At 45.6% G+C, this 12,018-nt stretch overlaps 1 protein-coding gene across 3 annotated transcripts in view; it reads right to left on the reverse strand.

Annotated features, from left to right (window-relative positions):
- The window catches only part of specc1 (sperm antigen with calponin homology and coiled-coil domains 1), an 84,917-nt gene that overhangs the window by 23,692 nt on the left and 49,207 nt on the right, over positions 1-12,018 (reverse strand). For all 3 annotated transcript variants that reach the window (XM_015961181.3, XM_070555753.1, XM_015961182.3), the window contains one exon: positions 11,909-12,011. In XM_015961181.3, the coding sequence (XP_015816667.3) occupies positions 11,909-12,011 (103 nt within the window). The remainder of the gene's footprint in view (positions 1-11,908; positions 12,012-12,018) is intronic.

Raw genomic sequence — 12,018 nt, forward strand, 5'->3', positions numbered from 1 at the left:
CGCAAAATCCTTCACAAACCTCCGATAATATGAACAGAGGCCAAGGAAAGCACGCACCTCCGTCGCGGAACGAGGGATGGGCCAGTTCTCCACCTTGCATGTGTTCCGGGGATCCGGACGTAGCCCCTCCGCCGAGATGACGTGACCCAAAAACACTACACGGTCACGTGCCAACTGACATTTCGTTGCCTTCAGTCGCAAGCCTGCAGACCTAATCCTTGACAGCACCTCGTCCAGCGCCACCACATGCTCACTAAAGGACTTACTGTAAATAAGTATGTCATCAAGGTATACCATACAGATCTGCCAGGGGAGGCCTTTAAGCACTAGCTCCATGACTCTTTGGAAGGTTGCTGGAGCATTGGTCAGACCCATTGGCATTGACCTAAACTGGTACAGCCCACGTCCGGTAGTGAAGGCAGTCTTTTCACGGTCTTCTTCAGCTACCTCAACTTGCCAGTAGCCATCTGAGAAATCTAATGTACTGAACCATGTGGCCCCAGCGAGAGCATCCAATGTGTCATCCACCCGTGGAAGGGGGTGCGAATCCTTCACCGTAATGGCATTTAGGCCCCTGTAGTCAACACAGAACCTCCACGTATTATCCTTTTTCCTAACCAGAACTACAGGAGAGGACCATGGGCTACAACTTTCCTCAATGACACCGTCAGCCAAAAGCTGATGCACCTGTCTGTCCATCTCCCTACGCTTGTCTGGAGAGGTACGGTAAGCTCGTTGCTTAACTGGGGAATGGTTGCTGGTATTAATCCTGTGTTTGATTCTGCCGTCATTTTTGGAAAAACCCCGCCCAGAACGGAAAACTTCCTGATGTTTGTACAACACAGCATGCAGCTGTTCTTTCTGGGTGTCCGACAAACGGCAGCCAGATAGATCCGGCAAGGTTATTTGCTGATGACCAGAGTCCACACAGTCCGTAGGTTCAAAAACATCACACTTGTCAACCTGATAGAGAACCCCTAAGTGTGACCCAGTGTGCATGTGTAGCTCATGGTCAGTTGGATTAAGCAGCCGCGCAACAGTGAGCCCATCCTTCACCGGCGCCACTGTACGCGCAACCACAAACTCCACACTGTCACGAGCCTCTGGCTCAAGGTACCCCATGTAAGAGTCAATGTGTGGACCCGTGGGTCGGGGGAGTTCTACCTGCACGGGAACAACCATTTCACAGTATGGCGGAACACTGACATCTGTGGACATAGTTACGTTGCAACATTTTGGGATAAAATCTGCAGCATGCAACAGAGGAATGTCTATCCCTTTAAGGTGAACAAACCCCCCAGCCACATCTAGAACAGCCTGATATGCAATCATGAAATCAAGACCCAAAAGAACTTTTTGTGTAGCCCCCCTGACAATATGTACAGTCTGTTCTACGTAAACCTCGCTCAGACAGATTGCAACAGTCATAGTTCCGAGCGTGTCCAAAAGTTGTCCATTAACAGCATGAGCAAATGTGTACTCGGCACCAAGTACGCGTTTGCGTAGGGCCGGGATCGAGGTTCTGAAGTCCTCCGAAAATAATGAAATGTTCGAACCAGAGTCAAGTAGAACAGCAACCTCTACCCCCTCAATCAGTCCTTTTACATAGGATGTATGTTTGAACTCACCCATCGGTCTGTAGTCCATCGACGCGACATCAGCCACAACTGATGAGCGTCCACTGTGACCCTCAGCGGGAAAAACTGGTGTCCGGGTCTCAACACCAGTTACCGGTAGTTTCCCTGGTTCCGTCCAGCTGGAGAAGGTGAACGCTGAGAGGGAGATCGAAATCTCACACTCCTCCTCCACTGAGGTCCCTCACTGGGGCGCGATCTCTGGGGGCTCCTGCTCCCCAAACGGTTTGCCGGATCATCTGGTGAACCTTCCTTGGACCCCCTCGAAGGAGCAAGCCATTCCTCGTCGCGTCCATCCGAACATCCTCCTCGGGAAAAGCGTCCCCCTCCGTGAAACCCCGGTTGGTGCACCCTCGCAGCGGATCGGCAGCCATCTCCACCACAGTCGCACGAACACGGACGACGCTGGTCCATGTGCGCTCCACGGTTCGACAGACGAGCCCGTCTGTCATCCCCCACGTCGCGGCTACTCGCCTTCATATCCATCACATCCATCTGTAATTTGTCCATCCTTGCCGTCAGCCGCTCCACAGCACCAAGGAGAATCTCTGTGTCCTTATTATCACAGCCCCTATCAGCGGTACCAGCAGGAGAAAGTGTAGCCACGGTCACCGGGCCATTCGAGAAGTTGCCGGTCTGCGTCCCTGCGGCCAAGGCCAGCCTAGCCCGCTCACAACGTCCAGCTATAATCAGGGCCTCGTCCAGATCAGTAGCCCCCTGTTCGTGACATTTAGCACGGAGGCCTGGGTCCAGACCGGCGAGGAAACGCCTAAACTTTTCTCCATTTTGCGCCCTGGCGTCGTACTCAGGAAAAGCCTCCGTGACAAGCCTCGAAATATCAGCCGCATATATCTCCAAACTCTCATTAGCCAGCCTAGGCCGAGCAGAAACACAGGTCTGGAAGTACAATATGAACTGTTTCTGTCCAAATGCCTCATTTAGCTTCTCCTTTACACGGTCAAAGTCACCTTGCGTAGCTGCAGGAAGGCTGTCCCACAGAAGAAAAGCGGCTCCGTCCAGTCTAGTGGGCAAAAGAGCAGCCAAATTGGCGGTGTAACTCCGTCTTCCCGCCCCTCGGGTTTGGGCGCGAACCGCAGCCTCAAACTGTTTAATCCACGTAGCGAAGAGTTTACGCCCGTCGCCACAAAATGGCGCGGGCAGCTCCACTCTGATGTTACACACATCCTCAGTCCAACCTGCGCCAAGCTTGTCCTCGTCCAAACCGGTACAAGAGCCTCCGAACATTGTCCTGCGGTCCTGCGTAGCCTTCTCACGAGCCACGTCCCGGGGGTGAACGTCGCCAAACACCGCTGCCACCAATGTAAACGTGCGAGCTGTAATGGCTCGGCTCGTAGTCTCAGGATCAAAAGAAGAGAAAGAAGAGGCGAAATGTCTTTGGAGTACGGGAACACGTCTCCGTTTATTTATTACCGAACCGGTTAGCTCAACTGCCTGCGCGCGAATGATTCACGGGAGAGAGAGACTGGTGACTCCACCCTTCAGTCCAGGAGTTCAAAGTTCGCCGCACATGCGCACAACACATCACCCGCTTACAGTAGATGCTAATGTTAGCATTAGCAACTCCACATCACAGCAGAAGCTCCTCCAGACTTGTGGTATTTGTGGAGATATAACATCAATGTTGCAAGTCGGTGGTAGAGTCTCGTTGTTATTATCCAATCCGAGGCGAGATGTCCAAATATTAGGAAATAAGAAACCTGTGGCTGCCGTCAGCCACAGTCATGCAGTTTTGAGATAAATTATGGTTCAAGTTACGATAAATAAGCTAAGAATACTTTATTTTTAATATATCAGGTTAATGTATACGTTATGGGGTTTAAAAGCACACATTTAAATGGTTTACAGAATATTTCCAGGGTGGAACCAATGTTTAGTTTGTTGTTTCGGGGTTGACAATACTTTCAGTTGCACGCCACACTTGATAGGCGGCAGCATGCTAACCGCTATCATTCGTTGGTAGAGCTATGCAGACGCATGCAACGACATTTTCCAGCTGTGGAAAGGAGTGACACTGCAAGATGTGTTCTTTATTAACCCCTGCAAGTTAATGTGGCCAATGAGGTATGCAATGTGTGTGTTTATGTCGTGATGGGAAAATAAGATGTTTGTTTGTGACAGAACTGTCGAGTCTATGGTGGTCACGGGTAATTTGTAAATGTAAATTGTGAGTGTTTTATCTTGTGTATTAGTGTTTCATTGTTTATTCTCTATGAGAACGATTTATTGTGGAAATTGATTATTCTATGTCATTTGTACAGTTCTCACGGCACCGTTGGTGGCACCTGCGTGCAATAAATGCCAGTTAAAATTCAAGAACGCCTTGTGTCCGTTTTCAACTTGGAGGGAGTTACAAACCTGCTGTCTGAAGCTCAGCTGTAATGTGGCTCACTTCTAGTTCCTAGAAATGGTGCACTGGTGCCGCCCCCCCAACTTTATTCCTACTAGAGACCACTACAAATGTACTGATTAAATGAATGATTGAATATAATATGTATTAACTGAAGAAATCTACAGAATGTTGACCAACCAAACATCATTTAAAGTCAGATATCACAATCTGCTTTGAAAACTTGTGTAACTCAAGTTGAACAAAAGCAATCTTGTGTGTGTGTGTGTTTGTCCAGTGCAAAGCTGACGTGCACAGGATCCCTTGTGAATACTAATTTCCTGTGAGAGGCCGTTTGAGTCTCTCCCACAGGGCAGAGTCAATCAGAGCCTGCTTTTAAGGTCTTCGCCCATCGATCTGTGCTTCGCAGAACCTTACAACTGAGCTGACAGAGCTCGTCTAGACCCATATTTCCTCCTCGCCTCCTGAGAGTCTGCGCTGCTCCTCTGAGCTTTGTGTTATTGGGGTTTGGAGGCAGCCGCTGGATAAACACACTTCACATCACACCTCCTCCCACATGGGTTCTTCTCCATGGTGATGGCAGGTATCTGTGTAGTTTCTCTGCGTTTTCCTCAAACTACATCAAGCGTTTCAACATGGACACCCACTACACACAACCATACACACACCTGATTGTTTTCTGGAACAGGACTGGAGACAAACAGACTGCTTTCCTCAAATTAAAGAATAATCATGCATGTGATAATCAAGAGTGACATAAGGCTTTGTGCCCTGCTACAATCACACAGATCAACTGTACCCTCAGCTGCTATAAAACATCAAATAATCATCTCCCACAATGGCACTCGGGTGCAGTTTCACTTTAATTAGGCTTCCATTTGACCACAAAACGTGCCAACAAAAGGACTGTAATAACACCAGGCACAAGGCTGACCCGCCCATCGGCTTTTGTCCCCGTCTCACACGATAAGCTCCTCTGGCTCTGAGCTGGCTGATGAGCATGATATAAGAGCTAGTGTCCTGAACAGTGATGGTCAAAGAGGCCTCCTCCTAGAGACCATCAATTATGTGGCCCGTAGAGGCCAAGAACAAATTATAACTGCTGACTCAAAACTAAAACAGTAATTAGGAGTGATTTATACTTCTCTCTGCTTTAGTCTGCAGCACAGAGGAGAGGGAGCTTTAAATTGGAGGTGGATGAACTGATAAGACATCACAGACCTGTAATCAGAGCTCATATCAAGCTGAAGAAAAAAAAAAGCTAAATTTTTGGGTGATTATTGTGGCCCCTGAGTCAGAAGGCTTTAGACCAGGGGTGTCAAACTCATTTTAGCCCAGGGGCCACATTGAGGAAAATCTAGTCCCAAGTGGGCCGGACCGGTAAATTAAAAAAAAAAATCAGATTGTTTTCTTTGTTTTAATACAATCAATATAAAACAAGGCTGGAGCCTGAGGACAGTGTAGTACAAGTACAACACCTGAAGTGTACTTGAAAATTTGAAAAAAATAAATAAATCAACAAATAAAAAAACAGTCCTTTGTGATTCAAAGAGCTTACAGATCACATGGCAAGATCAGTTTCATGCAGCACTTAAAGTATATTTGACTCATTTTACTTTACATCTTTTAGCTTTCACCAGCACATCAGTATCAGAAGTCACATCCTGAGTGGCGGCCAACTTCAGGAAGTGATTCAAGTTCTTGTGTGAGCCTTGAGCGCAGCTTTGTTTTATTTATACTCGTTACAGAGAAAACTTGCTCACAAAGATAAGTTTATTTTCACTCTACATTGTAAAGTATGAAAATAAAGTTTACACAACCATCTCGCGGGCCGGATTAAACCCGCTTGCGGGCCGGATCCGGCCCGCGGGACGCATGTTTGACACCCCTGCTTTAGACTGACCTTACATCTGTGTAATCAGTCACTTCCTTATAAAACAGGCTTTGTAGAGGTTTGCATCAATGGCTTTACATACAGTAATATATATACATAACTTCCCTGAAGGCCCACTGGAATAGAGTGAGAACCGTCACAAGGAGGAAATAAAGGTCAAAGGTCAATTCTTGGAAATTTCTGCTGATTGTCTTTTGTGCAATTTCTGCTCACATCCACTGCAGCTTATACAACATTGTTGGGAATTATTTTATACCTTTGAATAAACAAAATATTTACTCTGGACGTGGTTTTGGAAAAGCACTTTTCACATGAGAAAAGCATCACAGCACTGACGGACAACCACCACAGGGTTAACTGTCCAAATGAGAGCTGATCAGTCCAGTTGCAGTCCAGGCACGTGGTGCACATGCAGAAACGGACAAAGGATCAGAGACCAGTTCCTCGGGAGAGAACTGATTATGTTACAAATCTTATCACATTCCTGATTATTACAAATAATCACCTTGTGTTGCTAAACCCGCCGTGAGAAGGAAACACAGTTAAATCTGAAGAATGAAGTTCTGGGAATGGTTTTATATTGGGTGACCCCCATGTCCTTAGCTGACTGATATTTAGAGATACAACATTTTACCTTTTAAACCTCTTAATGTAAAGAAGCAGAGGCAACATGTGGTCCCAGGGCCAAAAGACATTGTCCCAACAATAACAAGAAAATAAGAAGCACTTTAAAACATTTAAGCAGGTGATCTAAATCTAGACTAAATAATTCTTAAAGGAATGAGCTGGCAGAATCAGAGTAAAGATAAATGTTTTACACTAACCCCATGCTGTCACAGCTCTCAGCTAAAAACGCTTAAAACCTAGCATTTGAAGATGCCAGAATTTTAAACGGAGATCCTGTTAAGAAATGAAGAGCCAAAGTCATCAAAATAACATTTTTCACAATCTTATGCAACATTGGATTGTCCAGCTAGTAGTTGCAGAGTGATGGTGTAGGTACCAGATATACTCGGGGCCCTGCGCCTGCTGATGATGTTATGTTACATGATTGGCTGGACATCAACATGTTGACGTAGGAAGTTTTCGTTGGTCTGTACAAACTACGGAAGCAGTTTTACGAGTTGTAGTTCTTCTGTGTACGAAACTTTTGCAAAGAAATGATTCATAACCGAAATGTGAAATAAAAGCAAAAAGTGTCTATATATAAAATCTAACTGGTCTGATATTTGAAATGTGGTGCAGTTTTATTTTGTAAAAAGTAAAAAGAACTTTATCAAATAAATAGCAAGTATACAACACAGGAACAAATGAGCTTACAGAAACAAGACAGCTTGATTATATGTAATAATTCATATATGGGAGCTCTTTTGAGAACCTTGTTGTTGATACAGTCGGATATGGATTTTATGTAAAGTTTCACAACCATAAAGCCATTCTATGCAACCTTTTCATATTTTAAATCATTTTCTTGAGCCAGTATGTGCTAAAATGACCTTTTGTATGGTTAACGAAATGTCACCAAGACCCCACTGCCACCGTTGGCCAGAATATTGCACTTGCAGCTTCAGAGTTGCCAGTTCGGTCCCTGTTGGACTTATGCTACTTACGCACTAGCATCGGCTCCACTCCATTCCGCTCCGCCTGCCCCAGCCTGGCTGCGTTCCTTCCACACTGCCTTGGGAATGTGGACGTGACTGGGAACATAGGCAGTTTGTGGCCTGTGATGTCATGAGGTCATCTCCGAGGACGTGGGCAGGGCAAAAAAGCACGTAGAAGTCCACGGTGTCGCCATTATTACACAAAAGCGGCCTGAGCAGTCTTGCTTTTCAAGACCGACTCTGATTTTACATCCTGCTTTGCTGTGGCTAGCAGCACTGTATCTGTGTGTGTGTGTGTGTGTGTGTGTGTGTGTGTGTGTGTGTTTGTGCACACTCCTCACAGCAGTGAGAGACAGAGAAAAACGGCTTCAGTCAGAGGCTCGTTAACTTCACAGCATCCAGAATGCTAATGAATTGTGCATGCAGGAAATCCAGCGGGCATCTGTCAATCAGAGAATCCACCTAATGGTACGCATGATTTTGAGCCAGCCAATCAGCCGAGAGTTGGCACTGTTCAGTTGCAAGCAGATCGCCTCAGGAGAAGGGCTTAAAAGATGTACAGTTGCGCGCGGGAATCCAAGGCTACATAAAAGAGAACACTCCCAACCCAGTCCAGGTGGAATGGAGCCGATGCTAGTGTGTGCCATTAGTGACATGCCTGGTGCTGAAGTCTGCTCCCAGTACATTTCCTGAATGTTTTAGATCATAAACACAACTAATTTGATTTAAAGAGACAACCAGTAGGTTTAACCTTTAATTTCTGCAAATATCCATCAAAACGTTGTTGAAAATGAATAAAATGATGTCCAGCTGTTGAAAAATATTGGTGGCTTTGTAACATATAACCAAAAAAATTGGGTCTAAAGTACATAAGGCACGGGCATCGACAAGGGTCTAGCATCTTTGGGAGGACGCCATGTTTCCTTCTGGCCAGCTTGGGGTCCTGCCCTGTTGATGACATCACACTAGATGACTGGCAGAACGTACGACTTACGGGTTACTTTACCATGTTCAAAAACATTTAGGCAGTAAGAAACACGAATTTAATAACAAAACTTCTAAACTCTTTCCAAAACATATGTCAAAGAACAGAATTGAAAGAGATGCAATGTATTTTGGCTGAGCGGTATTGCCGTAGTATGACGACGTCACTGGCAGGCGCCGACCCCCCAGCAGATCCGGAAAATCGTAAGAAAAAAAAGCTCAAAATAAGGTCAATAACTAACCTGCTGAACTTCGTACAAAACCTTTGTGCGAAAGAGCAGTAACAAAAAAGGTGTGTCACAGTTTCTGAAACCCACAGAAACAATTTCTGTAATTTGTCTGGACCATACCAAATCTTCAGCATCAACATGCAGCCGAAAACAAAATGTAGCATCATTGGCGGGGCATAGGTCCCCGAGCATATATGGTACCTGCAACGGGATCACATGACTGATATTTTTAAAACCTACTAATTTTTACTGTGTTTACTACACCTGTGAAGCAAGAATTTTCTTTCTCTGTATTTTGATGTGTTGATAACATGGATGCTTTTGCCCCCTAGTGGTGTGATAGGGATATTTTCACAAACAGAGAAAAAATACTCCCAAAAACTACATAAAACTCTCAGTCACAGCATTCTACCATTAAATCAAACTATGAGTAGTTTGTACTGGTTGATGCTGCCCTCAAAGAACCAGTGATCTTCCATTACATATGAGTCTTTAAAACATCCATGTCCAAACAAGCACCATATCAGAAAAACCATCAGGTTTATTTAATCTGCTCCCGCGTCTTTATTGCCATAGATCTGCTGTGTTTCACCGACACATACAATGTGTGACCATCAAAGACTATATGAAGAAGGGGGTGCGGCTCAAAGTTCACTGAGCAGCATTGTGTTTGAGAAATAGGAACTATTGATCTGACGGCTCATTCAATAATTCAATTCATCACTGGAAACGCTGCCTCTATATTTAGCACTGATTGCTTTGTGCACCATTTCATACTTCCTCAAACAGACTTTAATATTCTGTATTATATTTTAGCCAAATTAATCTACTATTAAATGACTCTTCCTGCCTATGAACAACTGTCTACAGAGCCGAGGCCTCCTGCGCTACACGGACAAATCTCTAATCCAGCTGAACTCAATGGGCTTCTTACAATGAATGATAGGAGAGCAGCTAAGCTAGGTAATGATCGATCGATCGATCAATCAATCAATCAATCAATCAATCAATCAATCAATCAATCAATCAATCAATCAATCAATCAATCAATCAATCAATCAAAGCTTTATTTATAAAGCGCCTGTCGGGAAGCCCAAAGCACTGAACATGGTACATGAGAAAAACAGGTAAAAGCATTAAAGTAGAGAACAAATGGGTAAAACAAGAGATAAAGAGACAGATGAAAGCAGGGAAATAAAATCAACATAAATGAAGGCCTAACTCAAACAGATTCAGGGAATGCCAAGCGGAGGAGGTGGGTTTTTAGGCGACTCTTAAAGGCTGGCAGAGATGAGGATAGCCTGACTGAGGGTGGTAACTGGTTCCAGAGTGACAGGGCTAGGACTGAGAAAGCCCGGTCCCCACGAGTACGACACCTAGAACGAGGGACAGTGAGTAGGCCTTGGTCAGAGGAGCGCCGAGTGCGTGATGGGGAATGTCTGTTCAGGAGCGTGGCCAGGTAGGGGGTGAGCACCACCCTGGAAGAAATTGTAAACAAAGACGAGGAGTCTGAAGTGTGAACGATAACAGACCGGAAGCCAGTGCAGGGAGGCCAGAACCAGACTGATGTGGTCCCGATTCCTGATCCCAGTTAGAAATCTGGCTGCACTGTTCTGCACAACCTGTAGGCGGTGCAGTAATGATTGACCCAGTCCAGCATATTAAGAGTTGCAGTAATCAAGCCTAGAAATTACAAAAGCATGGAGTAGCCACTCCAGGTGGGCTCTCAACAGCATAGGCTTGATTTTTGCAAGGCGTCTCAGATGAAAGAAACTAGACTGGATCACAGAGTTGATGTGAGCGTCAAATTTAAGTCCAGCATCAATTTTCACCCCCAAACTGGTGACAACTGGTTTTGAGTAGGGAGAAAGAGGGCCAAGATCAACATAACGACCCACAGCCCTGCTGTTGGGGTGAAAAACAATGAGCTCTGTCTTTCCCTCATTCATATGCAGATAGTTAGCAAAGACTTTACCTCGATAAGACAGGGCACAAAGGACTGGATAGAGAGACCTTTCTCTTGACACAATGGAGAGTAAATCTGGCAATCGTCAGTAGTAGAGATGGAACGCTAGACCATGTTTACAAAAGATTGACCCCATGATCAACGCTTGGCTCCAGAAACAAAGAAACACAGTAAAGCCCATTTTCAGAGTGACATTCTGGAATATGTGTGGACAATTCAGTCCGGTTTTTAACCAGAACTGTGTTTTCAGACACACCACTTTTGTACCTGAACTTGTCCTTTCGGCTGCGTTCACACAGCAGGGAAAAGTTCCAGATGTCTGAGGGGGAGGGGGTGGGAAGGCTGTACCCAGATGCTGTGTAAACATAGTGCGGCGGGCGTACATTTACCCAAACAAAGCCATTCAGTCAAACATGGCAGACGAAGAGATAGAATTCCTGTCACTGATCGGACTTATGTTAAGCATAATTCTGTGCACACGAAGACGCATAAGAGACCTGGATGATGAAGCTCAATGGTTAATAAAGGAATCACGGAAGCGGTGTGAAGCGCTCCGTCGCGCGTCTAGGAGACGGTACCGTAGGAGGCGAGTTGCCATGGTTCGCCGCATGCTACAGGAGCGAGCTAACTAGGTGCGCACAGCATCCCTCGGTCTCCTCCTCCCCTTCCTCCCTGTCCAGAAATTGACCCCACCAGTCTGAAGCAGCCGCCCTGTCCGTGACAAGTCCATTCCTGTTACTAGGGGCTTCGTCCGGTTAAATTGCGGAAAAGGTTATCCGGATGTTTGTATTCAGACACAAAGGTCTTACGGACAGAGTCCCGAACATTTCCGTTTTTCATGGCCTGTCTGAAGGGGGCTTAAGGAACACAGCAGAATAACACATACTTTAAACCGGGATGGTTAAAACATGCATGCTTCACTACAATGTTTCCTTCTGCAAAACAGCAAGATGACAGCATGGTAACTGGTTTGTCTGCAACCCCAACAAAGTACCAATACAGTCTCACACCTTTGTGATGGGTAAAATGAAAAAGGAGAAATAACATCAGAACCCAAGGGCTAATCAATATGGCGTCCATGCAACATAAAGGAGAGGAATTAAAGCTGTCATCTCACTCCTAAATGAAAACCCGAGGATTGACGTAGACGTAGATGTGGAGCAGTGCAGGGTGTGAAAGTGAATGGAGCACGTCTTGTGTTTGAGAGAGGCCCGTGGCCTCTGATCCCTACCGGATAGCCTTCTGTTTTCTTCTGGCACCACTTCAATAAAGCGTTCCTCTTAGATCCTCCGTACTCCCGCGCCAGAGCGGCCAAGGGGTCTTTTCTTTCCACACTGTCAC

Source organism: Nothobranchius furzeri, chromosome 10 (genome assembly GCF_043380555.1).
Source record: "Nothobranchius furzeri strain GRZ-AD chromosome 10, NfurGRZ-RIMD1, whole genome shotgun sequence".
Lineage (NCBI taxonomy): Eukaryota > Metazoa > Chordata > Actinopteri > Cyprinodontiformes > Nothobranchiidae > Nothobranchius > Nothobranchius furzeri.